At 41.7% G+C, this 17,422-nt stretch overlaps 2 protein-coding genes across 3 annotated transcripts; both read left to right on the top strand.

The window, feature by feature from the left end:
• Positions 1–24: 24 nt before the first annotated feature.
• LOC113032765 (matrilin-2) lies at positions 25–9,399 on the top strand. Its single transcript, XM_026185849.2, has 14 exons — positions 25–198; positions 2,106–2,244; positions 2,339–2,911; positions 3,011–3,133; positions 3,545–3,667; positions 4,310–4,432; positions 5,074–5,196; positions 5,665–5,787; positions 6,197–6,319; positions 7,020–7,142; positions 7,234–7,644; positions 7,738–7,890; positions 8,297–8,389; positions 9,113–9,399. Exons 1-14 carry the CDS (start codon positions 196–198, stop codon positions 9,166–9,168), a joined length of 2,289 nt encoding a protein of 762 aa, XP_026041634.2. The 5' UTR covers positions 25–195; the 3' UTR covers positions 9,169–9,399.
• Positions 9,400–9,711: 312 nt separating this feature from the next.
• On the top strand, positions 9,712–16,969 carry LOC113032468 (uncharacterized). Of its 2 annotated transcripts, none has more exons than XM_026185408.2 (4): positions 9,712–10,091; positions 12,636–13,784; positions 15,459–15,524; positions 15,765–16,969. In XM_026185408.2, exons 1-3 carry the CDS (start codon positions 10,004–10,006, stop codon positions 15,518–15,520), a joined length of 1,299 nt encoding a protein of 432 aa, XP_026041193.2. In that variant the 5' UTR covers positions 9,712–10,003; the 3' UTR covers positions 15,521–15,524; positions 15,765–16,969. The 2 variants fall into 2 exon arrangements, with proteins under 2 accessions (XP_026041193.2, XP_026041192.2); XM_026185407.2 differs by having other exon boundaries at positions 9,761–10,091; positions 12,636–13,787.
• The last annotated feature ends 453 nt before the right edge of the window (positions 16,970–17,422 follow it).

Genomic DNA, 17,422 nt, shown 5'->3' with positions numbered 1-17,422 from the left:
AGTGGATGGAGTAAGGGACTAGGCAATGCAATAGCCTCCAGAGATAGAGACAGGACTGGGATATATGTACATTTGCAACGCGGAGCTAAGGCATTGACAGACTTTTCCTGCTGGAGCTCAACTGTTGGCTCAGTTTTTGGATTTTCAGAGATTTTAATTCGCTGAATTAAAAATTCCAAAATAATTTTTTATATAATGGTGAGTAGATTTCAAATTGTTATCTTGAAAATGCTATACTGTGGGTTTTCCCTTTTCTAAAAGAACCGATCCTTTTTCTTTAGCGTTTTAATAGCAGGGTAGAAAGAGTAATCACCACCAGTCACCTGTGTGGTGTTGACTTCTTATCTGCGTTAGGACACATCCTGTGCTCCTTTCACCTGCATCATGAAAACTCATCAGAGAACTTGGATGTGCAAAACAGACACAGTGTCATAAATGCTGCTCAGTACATGATGTTTTTGTGTTTCATATTAAACACACAACTTTGGCTTCCACTCACGGGGGGAAATATGAAAGGAGCTGCTCTTTTGTGGAATAACCAAAATGCTGTAATTACTAAACTTTCTTCATTTCTTTGATTCATGTGTTTAGAGGAAATGCCAGTTAAAAAAAACATTTTTGGACGCTGTGGAGTGTCATGAAATTCTACAGCACATAACAAGATTTTACCTTTGCTGCTGGGATTGCCATCTGAAGATGAAAACACTATCAGGGTGGCGGCAGAGAGACGTAAAACACATGTGAGTTCAGAGGGCAAGTGTTCCATGAGGGTTTGCATATGTGACCTCTGCAGGTCTCAGGTCAACCATATAAACCTGGCTCTGTGTAGAAGTGTTGATTTTTTATTAACTGAACACACGGAAGCTGCTGAAGTTCTCATTTGGGAATCCAAAACAAAAGTTTTATGTTGCCTTCACGTAAGATTGTTCCTGTATTGTTCTTTTCTCCTTTTTCAAATTTGAATATATTTGTAATTTCTGCACTGATCACAGATATTTCTAAGACAGTAGTAAAGGCTGGAGTCTGAATATGACGGGTAACAAGTGGGTCTCTTGGGGAGGGGATAGGGAAGCAGTCTGGTGTTTTTCAGCCTCTCTTAAATCACTGTAAACCTCCTATGCAGCAAAGCATTCTCATTCACAGAAGCTCACTGACTTTCTTTGAATGCTTTAGGAAGCACAACACTGGTGTACTGTACAGCCCACGTCTTTAAACAGAGTTTATAGAACAGATGATGCTATTTTAAAGTGCTGAATATCTGAGAACAATCTCCATATTTCAAGGAAATTAGATAACAAGCATATGAAGAATATAAAGTGCAAAACACTATACAGAATATTGGTGGAATTGTTTTTTATTCTCTTGTTGACACTCTTTCCACAAATGTATTGCAAATGCAAGTACATTTTCATTCTGCCATATCGTAAGTTTATGCCAAAACTTATTTGATTTAAACTGCATTAAACTGAAATTACTCAACGTGCAATGTATCAGTTGCAATCAGCCTCACCTTTCGTGTGCAGCTGGTCCCAGTACAAATCATTCCCAGATACTAGGTGCTTCACCTAATCACAACCAACCGTCATGTGTGCGAGTCATGTGTCAGATTTTGTGTTTATTATAACACAACGCTGTGGCTGTAGCTCAGGTGGCAGAGCGAGTCATCTACTAACTGGAAGGTTGGTGGTTTGATCCCTGCTGCCCCAGACTGCATGCCAAAGTATCCTCGGGAAAGATATGGATCCCTGCATCTCATTCAGTGTTAATGAGAATGTCAGATAGAGAGGACTTAGACACAGAAAAAGTGCTTGTATGAATGTATGCGTGGATGACGTGTGTAATATAAAGTGCTTTAAGTGCTCGAGTAGAGTAGAAAAGCACTTTATAAGAACCAGTCCATTTATAATGCAGATTTCTTGCCATGTTTCTACATGTAGACAAACATATATAAAATAAATAGTAGGTTCCTCTATTTGGCAGCTTCTCTCTCTCTCTTCTCCATCTTTGCTCCCTGGTGATCAGGTTTGTACCCTACTTGCGCTGCACTGTGGAAGTGTTTCTTCTGGATCAGCTCTTGTTTTTGTGCTTACGTCACTCTGCTGCAGTTGTCGTCTTTCATCACAATGAGGTGTCTGGCTCTTGGCCTTTTCTGCCTGTTGTGCTGTAACGCAGCGCAGACGTACAGACGCCGCCCCAGACCCATCACAGCAAGAAGCAACACAACTTTCCCAATCAAAGCAGTTGGTAGGTGATTAGTCGGTTACCACAGCATTTCTGTATCAGTTTTGCCATTTCATCCCAAACTCATCCCAAACTTCCTCATTGTCTTTGATTTTAGAGAATCCATGTAAAGCCATCCCGCTGGATTTCATCTTTGTGATTGACAGCTCCAGAAGCATCCGTCCCAATGACTATGAGAAAGTGAAGACCTTCATCATCAACCTGCTTCAGTTCCTCAAGATTGGCCATAATGCAACACGGGTCGGTCTGCTGCAGTATGGTAGCGTGGTCCAGCCTGAGTTCTCCCTCAGCACCTACACCACCAAGAGCGAGGTAGAGCAGGCAGTGAGGAATATGGAGCACCTCGCCACAGGGACCATGACGGGTCTGGCCATCCAGTACACCATGGAGACAGCCTTCACCGAGGAACATGGAGCCCGACCAATGAACCTACACATCCCACGAATTGCTATGATTGTGACTGATGGAAGACCTCAGGACACAGTAGAGGAGATTGCAGCTCAGGCAAGACAGGCTGGCATCCAGATTTTTGCTATTGGAGTAGGCAGGGTGGATATGAACACACTGAGGGCCATAGGGAGTGAGCCGCACTCGGAGCATGTGCATCTGGTGGCCAACTTTAGCCAGATAGAAACCCTGATCTCTGTGTTCCAGTCCAAACTGTGTGGAGGTGAATAATCCCGTCTATTTTAAATGTCTCTCTTTATTTCTAAAATGCATGTGTGGCTAATCATGCTTGAGTGTTTGTGAATGTTTTTGCGTGTATTAGGTTTAGACATGTGTGAGGTGGTGGACCATCAGTGTCAGCATATCTGTGTGAGTAGCCCTGCCTCATACAGGTGCAAGTGCAGGGAAGGATACATCCTAAACCCTGATGGCAAGACGTGCACAGGTAACCCCCTCCCTTCTGTTATTTACATAGCTACAGTCTTTTAACGCTGCCCAAAACTTGTACAAAGGACCTGATGATGGTCTGATGGCTTAAGGACCAAAAATGGATCACGTGACCTTTTGCATAACAGATTTTGCCCATCTGGCCACCTTATTTTCATTTTTGGTTTACTCTCACGGTTTGGCTGCAAAAACAATCACTGAAACCCTCATGTTGCCTTTTTACACCAGACTGACACAACTTGTGACTCATGAGTTTCACTCAGATCAAAGCAAAGTAAAATGGGAGTGTCAGTTTAAAAAGTCTCACTCGTTGGCTTATATTTAGTTTCTGCTGTCCCTGACTGACTGGTTACTGCAGGTTTCCTTCTGCACACTGAACTGTAGGTGATTGTTCTCCACACTGTTGCAGCTGAGGACACGTGTGCTGTGGTGGATCACGGCTGTGAACACATCTGTGCAAACCTGCCTCGTGGTTATGAGTGTCTGTGCCGTCCAGGATATCAACTCACCATAGACCTGAAGACGTGCAACAGTAATATTACATTTTTTTACTCATAAGAAACTGTTTTATTCAAATTTCATGACTTATTGTTAGAGTCATAATGGAAACACAACTTGCTTCCTGCCACAATGTTGTGTTTGTGGAGTAAAGTGTTGGCTTTAAATCATCATATATAGCAAGTAGGAATAAAGTACAATAATTTATCTGGTCTTGGATAAAGGAACTCAGCGTCATGAAGCCAACACTGCCCAAAGGCACAGTCACCGTGAGAAGTTTTTTTTTCCTACCAGTGATGTCTGTTAACCCACTGATGGAAAATTTTCCCTTTGCTCCTTCGGTGGATGTTAACAAAAAGCAAAGTGGGGGAGATTTCCTGAAGGAAGTGTGCTTTTGCAATCATCAGTGCAGTGCAGCTGCTGAAATGTAGAGGTGTATCTGGAGTGTCATAGTATATCCCAATCCAAACAAGAATGAGTTCAATCATCACAGTGGGTTCACACTCTGCACCTTTAGAGTGGATTTTTTTTTTTTAAACGAAATAATTAGATTTAGCAGTCTTATTCTTCTGTATTGGGCATGTTTTTATTAATCTGAAAAGTCTTGTCATAAAAAACAACAACAAAATAACCAGTGAAAAAGTGGAATATCTAATAAGAGATTCATCCTCTCCAGGAATAGACCACTGTGACCTGGGAAATCATGGCTGTGAGCACAACTGTGTCACCGTTCCAGAGTCCTACATCTGCACATGTAAAAGGGGCTACGTCCTCAATCTCGATGGCAAGACCTGCAGCAGTAAGTACTTTTTTTTTATCATTCATAATGCGGCAAAATAAAGTGAAAACACAGCAAATATACAGCATCTTATGAAACATTCAAACGGTGCTGCTACAGCAACCACGACATAAATTTCACCCAATGCGTCCTTGCAGAAATCGATCACTGCGATCACAAGCTACACACTCAGACCTGATGGGAAAATGTGCCAAAGTAAATTTAGTGCTTTTTCATATTTAACTAAAAAAAAAAAAGCTCCACATTTTCTTCATATAGAGAGCATAGAAAGCCGCCTGTTTTACATTGCACAACGCATGTAAAGCTTTGTACATCTACAACAACTGTCTGATACCATTCCAGCCAACTTTGAGTGTACAGAAATTGACACATTGGTGGATGATTCTGAGATGTAAAAGTGTCACATGAGGTCTAGGATGATTATCTAGCTTTTTGGGTCTTTGGATTGCTTCTGTTTGTTCAGAGCTGAGAAATAAAAGAATATACAGGAAAGCCTGAAGAGCTCTTTCTTTATAGCAGGCTCTTATGTGCTCAGTATTTTTCGAAAACGGAAACTATTTTTACAATTTAATGCAAAATTTGCAAGTTAGTAAATGTAATCACTACCTGTCTTTTTGTACTGATAAAATGACTTCCTCTAGAGATCGATCACTGCCCTGATGGAGCCCACGGATGTGAGCAGGAGTTTATGAGCACAGAAGACAGCTGTGTGTGTAAATGCAGGAAAGGCTACACACTCAGACCTGATGGGAAAACCTGCAAAAGTAATTTTAAATGAGCTGTTTCCATGTTATTGGTGCTGTTTTTATCCATATTTTTTTTTAAAGTTATTCCACATATTCTTCATACGTATAGAGCATAAAAACACCCAAGTATTGATTCATAGCTTGTCTAATGATGTGTACATTTGCATCTATTGTCTCATATAATTCTAACCATGTTTCAGCATATGGAAGGAATTCGACTGGCTGATATAGAAATGTGTCACATTGATGTCTGGGAGGATTATTCAGTTATGTGAACTTACCTCTGTTTCTGTGTTCACTAATAAAATAAAATAAAACAAACATAAAAACTGCAAGATGTAAATGTTCTGCGTATTTTTCAAATAATAGAAACCAGTTTAACCAGTTTGATCCACAATTTTTCAACACTTAGTTAAAACCTTCTGTTTTTGCTTGTTACCTAATTTCTCCTTTGTCTCTGTGATCCGTCAAAACGATTCCTAACAGAGATCGATCACTGCGCTGATGTCGCCCACGGATGTGAGCAGGAGTTTATGAGCACAGAAGACAGCTGTGTGTGCAAATGCAGGAAAGGCTACACACTCGAACCTGATGGGAAAACCTGCAAAAGTAAGCGCAGCTAAACTGTGTTTCCGCGTCATTGCTGTGGTTTGTCACAAAAACACTTTTGCTTATACCTGTAATGTGAGGCAACACTTGAATGATTTATATCATGTGTTATGCTGCAAACTGACATCCACATGCCTCTGTAAAAATGTTGTTAAAGCACAATAAGCAATGTAATAATTAGGGTTACCCACTCTTGAATAAACTTCTTTCACATTCTGATAACAGTAGAGGCTGTAGTCATGATGATGCAACACATTTATCCTCCACCGTTCATCACTTATAGTAAGAGTACAGCAAGAGATTAATTACAGATTTATAGATTCACTGCATTGAACTGAGTCTTGAATTCAGCTTTATCTGAATTTGATTAAAAGAACTTGGCAATAATGGAAGCACTGCTCTCCTGCAGAGATCGATCACTGCGCCGATGGCACCCACGGATGTGAGCAGGAGTTCATGAGCACTGAAGACAGCTGTGTGTGCAAATGCAGGAAAGGCTACACACTCAGACCTGATGGGAAAACATGTCAGAGTGAGTTTGAGCTCATTCGGTGTCATAAATAATAACAGTTTCTCCACCAGAGAATTGTTTAACACTTTCTAGTGACCCATGAATCACAACTGTAATGTGAAAACACTGATTGCCGAAATACTTCGGAATCATTGTTGGGGGTAAGTGTTAAGTGAACATCACATACATGATAGATGTTGAAATGCAGGCATTCGGTGGGTTAAGCATAGAACTACGTTTGAATCTTTTCAGTAAGCTGTGTTGCACTGAGTCTTATTATTATTTTTCTCTGCTTTTACTAGTTTTCTCTAGAGGCATCTCATCTGCAGAACTATAACACTCTGCACAACACGAGACAAAAATAAACCAAATTCAGAGTGTGACGTTTTTCATCTGCATGTTTTCAAATGTTTCTATGATTGTTTATGTCCCCTATTTGGGTATTTATGTGTTGCATAACTTTGAGTGTGTTTTTGAACCCAGTTATGAGGTCAGTGCTAATCCATGGCTCACCAAAAGATATATCTTTTCCCTCCCCTGGATTAAGGGATATTCTGTTTACCACCACACAGCATTCATAATGTCAGAGAGTTATTAGACCATTTATTGTATTTGTAGCCTCACAATATATCATATAAATGCTAATTCTGCCATACACTTACACTACTATTGCTACAGCAACATCATGGTAATCTTTGATTCTGTGTAATTAAACTGAAAGGTCTGGATCTGTGTCAGACAGTGCACCATGGCTGTGAGCATCAGTGTGTCAGCACCAATGATTCCTACATCTGTAGATGTTTTGAAGGATTCATGCTGGCTGAGGATGGGAAGAGCTGCAAAAGTAGGATTACTCTTATATGGACTGTTTTCTTGAGAATAAAATGTGAAATAAATAAAGGTATATATTTTAAATATCCTTCTTTTTCCGGCAGAACCCGAGTGCAGCGAGGGAGTCATGGATCTTGTGTTTGTGATCGATGGCTCCAAGAGTCTGGGCCCCAACAACTTTGAGTTGGTCAAGCAGTTTGTAAACAGCATTGTGGACTCGCTGGACATTTCTAAGATGGGCACTCATGTGGGTCTTCTTCAGTACTCCACAAAGGTACGCACAGAGTTCACCTTGGGCCAGTACTCCACAGCACAACACATCAAGAGTGCCGTGAACAGGATGCAATACATGGGAAGGGGCTCCATGACTGGCTCAGCCCTGCGCCACATGTTTGAGTCTAGTTTTTCAACCAAAGAAGGCGGCAGGTTCAACATTCCCCGTGTCAGCATCGTGTTCACTGATGGACGATCACAAGATGATGTTTCTGAATGGGCCACTAAAGCAAAGAATTCCGGTATTTCTAGTCATCCCGATGTACGACAACCTCAGAGTATCTTCTTCCTAATACAAGTTTCATGTTGTTATGATGCTTTCTGATACTTTTCAGGGATCACGATATACGCTTTGGGAGTTGGCAAAGCCATCGAACAGGAGCTGAGAGAAATTGCGTCGGAGCCAGATGAGAAGCACTTGTATTACGCTGAGGATTTTGAAAAAATGGCAGAAATTACAAAGAAACTCAAGTCCAGGATATGTGCAGGTACTCCACACAAGGCAGAAGTACAGGAATCCCTGCAAGGGTCTCAAAAATATGTGTGATCTTTCTTAATAGATGAAACTAATGCTATGTTTGAGGCTATTCAGGTAAAGTGGAGCTATAATAAGGGCAGATTGGTGAAAAAATGTAGCGTTACTGCCACCTATCTGCTGCTGCCATGGTAACCTGTGAGCAGAGCAGCCACTTTGTGCAATACCGTCTACTGTATTATATCAAGTAACTCATCAGTCTTTTATGCTCTGCAGTCATATGTCCTTCCTGCATGTCCCTCACATTCTCCACAGGCAGAGACAAGAAAGCAGAAAAGGATTAGGGGAGAAAGGACGAGATAAGAAAAAGAATCCAGGGACCGAAAGTCTTTCACAACCTATCAACTTTTCTTCTGCAGATAAACCATCTGATGAAAACATGTGCCAGTGTGAAAACATGATAATGTTTCAAAACCAAGTCACAGAGAAGCTGAAGAGCCTGGTTCAGAATAATATCCTTTTGTGCTCACTGCACAGATACCAATGTTCAGGATTGCCACTGACAAACTATTTCATGTGTCATTCATGTGTTTTGTTATGTGTTTTTTTAAAACCTTGAACACAGTTTGCAGCTAAATTGGATTATTCCATTGACGCTCACTTTCGCTTAAGGACAAGTTTTAAAATGTAGGTTAAGTGGGGATCAGACGCTGGTTAATCCCACGATGTCTCTTTTGTCCTGTGATCTCAGAAAACTCTCATTATGCGTCAAAAATTTCAATTATGACACATTTTTAAAGGGACCCTGGTTACTCATATTAAACTTGGGAGCTCTCTAATAGGCTGACAACATTTTCAGGGTGTAGCCCTCCTTTCATCTTACGGCAGCTGGTAGAGGGAAAGCCTTTTGGGAAAAGTCTGCATAGATCAAATTTATATACATATATAACTTGTGATCAAAAGACCAAATTTATTGTTGCAGGTAATCAGCATAATTGTTGCTTCATAGAAGGTTTTAAAACTTTGATTAGGAGCAGGCAGAGGCTGATAAATACCAGATCTGTCAGCTGATTTCTCAGTTACCTCAATCACACTGATGACATGACAGTATAAACAGCTTTAAGGGTGGCAAATGCATTTTACTTACACTACATCAGGAAATCCAATCATTTCCCAGTAACAGGTCTAAAACTTCACTGGCCAGAGAGGTATAAGTAACTCCTTAACATGCCTACTTGCAGCCATGTCAAAGAGGCTGGAGACTCTTGAGAATCAACTTGTGCATAAATGAAAGGTCGAGACTCATCAGTCTCTACTCTGCGGCATCTCCAGGATCCCTTTAATCCTGCTCAACACGCTATGATGGAACATATGCAAATGCAGCTCTTCTTACTGAAGATATTTATAAGCTCTTCTAAAACTACAGTGTATTCCTTCTGAAGTATTGTTAATGTTATGTAATGGAATATTGCATAATTAACTCTTTGTACAGAAGACTGACAAATAAACATTTTACACTTCATAATTTTGGCTTTTTAAAAATGATATTTTCACCATAAACGATTCTAAGCAGTCATCTACGGCACTTAAACTTTTGACTAAAAGTAAAAAAGCAAGCAATGGATTCATTCAGCATTTTTAAACTTTTGCTGGTTTTGCTGACGAAAAATATTACAACAATAAAACTAAAAAAATATCTACTTATTAAGAATTTGCTATTATAAACATGACCACAAGGTGGTGGATCTCATCGAGAGGGGGCACTCCTATAGAGGGGAGGACACACGCACACACATTTCATGCACATGTTGCCTCCTCCTCCTGTATGAATAGTGTGACTGTGAGCAGGAGGCAGTCAGGGAGCATTCAGCAGTACTGCCTGCATTGCCTAGCTGCATGGTCATAACACATCGTTGTCTGGGGCAAGAGGGCAGCAGGCCATGCATGAACACACAGACAGACAAGGGGATATAATGGTGCTCAGTTACTCTTAGGAACTGGAGAGAGTTCAGCGTTCCACGTTTTCACTGCCAAACAGTCTCTGAAAACAGAAAGTGCTGAGACTCGTGTTTGCTTGCTCCTATTCCAAGTTTTTGATTCATCTCAACCCATTTTTCCCCCCAAACATGGGGTGCTCCTCATCCAGTGCACAGACCGTTGATCAAGAAAAAAGACCAGGCACAAAGCCTGAGGAGAGCAATGGAGACACAGTGGGTAAGTAGTGATCATGAGTATGTATGCATTTCATAAAATGTATACAGTGGTTGCTCCAAGGCTCTGTTACTTTACTCAGTCAGGTCTTGCTCAGGGGTGCTGCTGCTGGTTGCTCTAGTACATGTTGTGCTTTCTCACTTATACTCTGCTAGGCAGCATACTTTAGTACCTCACGGAAGAAACATTCACGCTTATCCACTTTATCAAACCCATAAGTGGTTGTTATTATTTCTTTTTTCATTGAATCATTTTTAACTCATCAGAATGATGGTTGAATGTATCAGGACAAAACAGTGAACATCACTATGTTTTATTGTTGAAATGTGACCTGAGAAATTTTGAGAAATCCTCAAAAAGCGTTCCCTAAAGATAATTCAGCGTTTAGATTTGCTTGAACCCATCGGGGGTTGAGTGCAGCTCTTAAAGCATATCGCTGTGTGAAAGCCAGCTGGGAGTGTTTAGAGGCCTATTTGCAGCCTGAGGCAAATCCAGACAGTTTTGTACTGTAATGGGATCTTTAACTGATATTTCAAACAGTAGTTTAAAGAAATAAAATCAAACAGATATGATTGCTTGATGTTTAAAAATTTCCTTTATCAAAACATGCAACACTTCAGTTATAATTAAGGAGTGTCTGAAAGTTGCTCTTTTACAAGCCTGGACACTGGTGTTCTGATATTCTGCACAGCAGAGCTCTTAAAAAGTTTTGCATCCAAAACATGCAGTCCTGCTCTCTGTGTAATTGCCTTGGTTTGACAGGTTTTGCATACAGTATATGTGCTCCGTATTCAAGCCTGTGCAGAAACCCATCAAATGGCCTGCCACAGCCCATGATTGTTCATTCACGGCTCCGTACAACTTTGTGACACATGTCTTGGCCATGCCAGCACAGCTGCATGTACGGCATGTTATCACTGACATTCCCCACATACACACACGCAGCAGGACACACGCAGGCCTTGTTAGAGAGTGTGACAGCAGTCGAAAGATGTAATCTCGCTTTTGAGGAAGTAACCTGAAATGTTCTAAACATATTCCTGCCCGCCACAGTTTCTTTTTGTGAGGTGTTCCATTTCCCCAGTGCCACTGCACTGCTCTTGTGTCACAGTATTGTCTCTCCTGCCAACCAGCTTGAGTCACCTGGAAAAGCATGGGTCTCTTTTCCAGGCTTTTACATCATTCCGGCAAGAAAACCAGTTATTGTGCTCCTTGCCTGGGCGGGCTTTTTCTAAATGTGTCTGAATGGGTGGAGGTTTTAAATCGTACAGTATACGGTCTGTCTGACAAACCAGCTGTGTACCATCCAAGCCACCAATGGTCCCATCCCCAGTCTGGGCCCCTGGTCTGTGTGCCCCCCTCCTCCCTCTAATGGCACTGTTTTGACTGGGATCTCTGTCATCTTTGGCTGTGAAATCATGTTGACACACAAGTCATCCATGCCTGGAGTGGCTGTGTCTGTCTCAACCCAAACACACACATTCGCATATTTTTTAACACAAGTTCTCGGTTATTGTCCGGACAACAGCTTTCTAGTCTCTGTTGATAGTGGGTGCCATTGATTAAACAGTAGGACCTGGTGGAAAACCGATAAAAATATCTGAAAACACCTTCACTCTTATGCAGTTTTACACTATTCCCTCAGTCACCATGTTAATAACAACACTGAGCTCACATAAACACCTCTATGCATTGCGTGTTCTTCCACTGGCTCATTTTCATTCAAGTTGCCAGGCCGTCACATTCCCTTCCACCCATCACTCTCAGCCCTTTTTGTGCTTCTGACAGACAAATAAAATCAGGAAGCTGCAGCTTCCAAACTATCCACCCATTCAGCTAACGGAACCCTTCTGCTTGTGAACAATATCCTTTTCGTGTTTTAGCTGTGAAATAAGACAGGGCAAAAGCTGTTAGGCTTCTGCGAGTCCCGTAACTGAGATGTGAATTGACGTTTCTGATATTTGAGTCCAAGTATTCAAGCCCACTATTGTTGCATACTGCAGCCTGTTCACACCCAAAGTGTGTGGAAGAGCAGAGACTGGGGAGGGAGACTAAAGGTAGAGACATCTCTTTAAATTCAGCAAGTCATCATCGCGTGTATTGTTCTTCCTCTGAGAGTGCGTGTCCTCAGGGCTCTAGACAAACACGAGCTCTCAACTACGGAAATGAAAGGAAGTTTTCCTCAGCACGCATTCTGTGTGCCCCTTATTGCTAATTTCCTTTCCCCTGCGTTTCATGTTAACTTGATTTAAAAGTTTTGCTCTATTGATAGGTTTAGGGTTTTTTACAGTTTTAGTGGTCCACATATAGATGCAATACATTTACAAAACATTTTTTGTGTGGGACTAAAACAACTGGGAAAGAACCATTAAACATGTAACTACCTGAAGAACCTTCTACAGTCCTTCTTTTGTTATTCAGTATTGTCATGAATTCAGTGTTACACACTAACATGATAATCATTAGCTGAGCCTGCTGATCAATGCTGAACTTGTGTCAGTCATAAGTCTTAACTGAGTTCTTCATTTGTCATCTCTGCATTGACAGCAGTCAAAAACGGCATCATTGCAGAAGATCCTCAAACCATCGAGGACCAGATGCAGCTTCCTGTGCAGACTGCGTTACCCGATGATCTTCAGAGGGGTGCTGATGATGAAGCTGAGGCTGTGTTAGTGGCCCTGGAGGCCCAAGAGGACCTTGGCTCTGGGGAGGACCTTCTAGCTGCTTCTGAGGTAAAGGAAGAACCTACTGCTACTGAAGAGACAGCGCCAGAGGCTGCTGCTTCTGCTCCTGCTTCTGCTCCTGCTCCTGCTGAGCCTGAGGCTGCTATAGCAATTGTTGAGGCACTACCCCTGGCTGAAGAAGCTGCTCCTGTAGAAACTGTAGAGGCAGAAGCCCCTCCTGAGGTTGAAGCTCCTGTTGAGACTGCAAAAGAGGCCCCTGCTGTTGAATCATCAGCTGAAGCGGTGCAGGCAGAGGCCTCTGCCATCACTGAGGAGGTGGTTGCAGTGCCTGTCGCTGAACCGGTTATATCTGAGCCAACTGTGAACCCAGTTATTACAGAAGAGGCTTCAGCCGAGGCTGTGGGGGCGCCTGCTGAAGTGGCTGCACCTGTGCAGGCCTCAGCAGACAATTCTGAACCAGAGGCTGCTTTACCTGCACCAAGCGAAGCTTTAACAAAAACACCAGCTGAGTCTTCAGCACCAGCTGAAATTTCAGAACCAACTGAAGCTGCACCACCTGCTGAACCCTCGGTGCCTATTGAAGCTGCAGAGCCGGTAATAGACACAGAGATTGCTGCTGCAACTATCCCAGAGATGCCAGCGTTACCTTCTGTCAGAGATGAGACCAAAGCTGAGCCACAGCCTGCTGCCGAGGAGCCGACAGAACCTACTCCAGCTCCTGCTCCAGCAGAGGCACCCGGCACCGCAGAGGATGCCCCTGCTCCAGCTTTAGGAGTTGAACCTGCTGCTACTGAGCCGGTCCAGAATGCAGAGGTTCCAGCTCCTGCTCCAGCTGCTTCAGAAACCCCTTCTGGGGTAACCTCAGAAGCTCCACCAGCCTGTGTCACCCAAGAGTCCACTGCAGACAGTGTAGCAGCAGTGGAGGCTCCTGTGGTTGAGCCCACCCCTACAGAAACTGAAGCACCTTCAGCACCAGCCCCATCTACCGATCCAGCTCCTGAAGATTCACCAGGTGGTATGGACCATTAATGGCTCCAGATTACATTTTCTTACTTACCTTTTCTTTCTTACTTGTCAAAACAGATTTTTGGCACAGTTTTGGCACAGTTCATACTCTGCAATTTGCCACGGCCACATGCCCTGCAGAGTAAAACTACTAAGAGCTGAAGGATTACAACTGGGTTTTAGAGGATGATAGCTGCCACTGAGCCTCTTGAGGGAGTTTATAATGACAGGTTTTCTTGTTGATTTATTTACTTGACTAAACACAGAGTTGTTTCACTGATTAACCTGTCACGCTAAATTTCACGTCAACCCATCATCCTGATGTTGGAGACAGTTTTTGGGTGGAGGTCAGGCGCAGCAGCATTATTGCCGGTTGAAATAGCTGCAGAACTCTATGCAAACATGTGATAGATGCTGAGCATGTAGGAACAAGCTCAGAGGGGGATGAAAAAGCTGAGCAGAAACAAACCTGGTAATGAGTAACAAATGGACAAGAGTATGTTTGCATCCAAGTAAACAATTAACGGTCTGTCAGGTGGTCAAACACCAGATCTATCTTGTTGCAACACATTCGGCCAAAGCAAGAGACTTCTGGTAATTAAACACACATATGGTTAATAACCCCAAACTCTCCATATTCTAATCAACCGTCCACACACTCCTCTGTGTACTAATGTGACTGCTTGGAGCTGACAGGATCAGCGGGCTATTGTTGGGCTGTGAGGCCGAACAGATAGTGCAGTGTGAGAAACAGAAAGCACACATACTCAGAAAGAGAAATGAAGGCTCGTCTTGAGAGTGTCAATTATTGCACAACAGCTCCAGTCAGGCAACTCTCACTCATTGTGCTCTGTTATGCACTGTCTACAGACCGATCATGCCCTGCTGCTTTCAATTATACGACTATTAAAACACACTGAAGTTCATCCTGCAAATTTGTGAAGAAAAATCATTTTAAGGGCTCATTTTGAAAGAAAAATTGAGTCAACTTGATTTTGAATGCACGGTGATTTGCTCCACTCTAACAAGCAGGATTTTATACCTATACATTTCATTACATCTCTACACTTTCTCTACACTTTACTGGGTAACCTTGCATATTAAATCATAATGTGCACCTCCAGTTGTCACCAGTGCTTTGCAAGGCCTTGCACACACGATCTCTTTTTTGACCTTCACCCGACTCTTTATGTTCAGAGAACATGTTGTACTTTCAGGATAGAAACAAGCCTCCACGCAGCATGAGACGAATGGACTTCTGGCATGGAAGACGTGCTGTACTGCATAATTTTTATGAGAATTTTTTGCTCGAGGCTATGTACTAGTTTCTGTGTTTCACGTTTATATATCCTGGTTGGGACTTCAATCTAACTGCACATGTAAGAATGAGAGGGGCTGTAAGGACAATAAAAGCACAAAAAAGCTGTTTATTTAATGGTTAAGAATTAGTTTTAGGGTAAGACACTAAGGTATGCATTATTTCACTGAATACCCTCCACAAGGATATAGAAGCAAATGTGTGTGTACATTGTAGTAACTTGTAAACGAGTTCAGAGGGACTCATGCTGTTTTGTATTGGTTATAAATTTGGCAGTTATAAATCCTCAGAGCCAGTCAGTTTTGACATTATCATAGTTAATGAAAATGCCATGCTAATGTTTGTGTCTACATATATATGCAGTGGAGTCTGCAAGCGAGGTGTCTCAGGATACAGAGGGTGAGAAAGCCAAAAAGGAGGACTGAGTTGGTAAGAGCACAGCCACAAACCAAACTATAATCCAGTGCAAACTCTGAAGGATTAGACTTTTCTCTGCAGTCAGTGCATACTTGTAAAAAATAGTCTCCTACAGGTGGACTGGATGCATTTTGGTAGAAAAAACAGAATTAAGTTGAATTCTGTTTATACTCAGTTACAAAGATAAACTTGAAGAGTGAAAGTGTGAGTCAGATGCTGAAGTGCTGACATGTTTTTTTCTTTTCCTTTTAGAGAGGAAAGAATGCAACAAAACGCCCAAAGCTACCACTGTAAACCTACTGGAAGGAGGACAAGATGAAGTAAACAGAAGAATAAAACAACTGATTTTCAGTTTTGTCTCATCAGCACTCACCAAACACCACATTTCCTAATATTCACTGTGCCTTAAAAGCTTTCCTAAGAATCTTTCCCATATTTGTATATAAACCTTTTCAGGAGAGGAACGGGAGGAGTATGTGTTTTTTAATGGGAAATCAAGTCTCTGGATCCACATACTACACATGTGGCCTGTGACAAGAGGGTGCAATCCTCTGTAAAATCTGTCAACTCTTGCTAGCAACTCTTTTGAGTTTCGAATGGCAGTGTGCTGAAATACAGGGAAGGATACTCGGTTATTTAAAGAAGCTGCTTCTGAGGAATACAGCTGTGAATAAAAAAACTTAAAGAACTCAAAACTGACAAGAATACAAACCTGGAATGACACACACTGGCTAGGTGTACACTGTACTTAGGCTGTATTAAACTGATTTGTAATTGGTTGAATTTCTAGCTTATAATTCTGACATTAAACCATATATTTTTGTTAACTGTTTGCACATTAATTGCAGCCTTTCCAAAGGGGCTCATTTATTCAATAGGAATGACAGTAATAAGTGTTGAGTAACTCGGCACACATGGTTTCAATATTTCAACATTTAATTGGTTCACATTAAAGTGTTTTGATTTGCTTAAATGAAAAGTGGGCAAAGATCACGTATGCAGAGGGTTAGCACTTATATATACTTTTATAATCAGTCGTTGGCGGGTTAAGGATACAGACGAGGCCATGTTGCTGTTCTGTGAAACCCTTCTGTGGTTGCTCCATAGCTGGTGGGTGTTTGTGAACTTCTCTTTCTTAAAGTAATGAACCTTCCAACAAAAGGAACTTCGGGGTAACACTGATGTCATACGCTTGTCAGTTTTAGATTGAGGGCATTACACTGCATTGCCTAGTGGGCAGAATATGTAACTAATTAGTTCTACATGCTGAGTTTAAAAGTGTAAGGGCATTAGAAAATTACTGCAACCTCATAAGATGTGATGATGCTTTGGGAACAAATTTTGTTTTGATCTTTTTCATTTTACTTCTCACTCCCTGTAATATATTCATTTTCTCTGACCGTGTCTATGATTCTGCTAACCTGTTAGTGTACAGAATAAAGTTTTACTCACTAATACTCTGTCTCTGTAACTGAATTGTGACTGGAGATTATATTGGCTTTTAGTATATGGTGACCACAGTCTCTCCAAGACCTCAGTGCATACTGTAGTGTGTTTAGAGAAGCATACGTACTTAAAACCACTCAAGCATAAGACATCTGAACAGTCACAATACTCTGTTGCTGTATTAGAGTGTGGCGCTGGGGATAAAAGGCGCCCTGGTCCGACTACATCCTTTAAATGAATTCAGGCTTTGCATACGAGCTGCTCGCTGCTCTTCTTTCCCCCCCATACCGATATTTGACTCACCTGCTGACACACTGCACCATGCATGTAATGAAGCATGTGAACACGGAGTACCAGAATGAGAAGCTAAGTCTCTCTGAAAATAAAATGATTATTTTGGAATATTTAATACTTAGTATGCACATGAAGACTTGAACTGCTGTTTTAAAAATCAGTTTGCGTTG

Source organism: Astatotilapia calliptera, chromosome 11 (assembly GCF_964374335.1).
Source record: "Astatotilapia calliptera chromosome 11, fAstCal68.1, whole genome shotgun sequence".
Lineage (NCBI taxonomy): Eukaryota > Metazoa > Chordata > Actinopteri > Cichliformes > Cichlidae > Astatotilapia > Astatotilapia calliptera.
The sequence above is the reverse complement of the archived record's forward strand: the minus strand, read 5'-3'. Positions and strand labels throughout refer to the sequence as shown.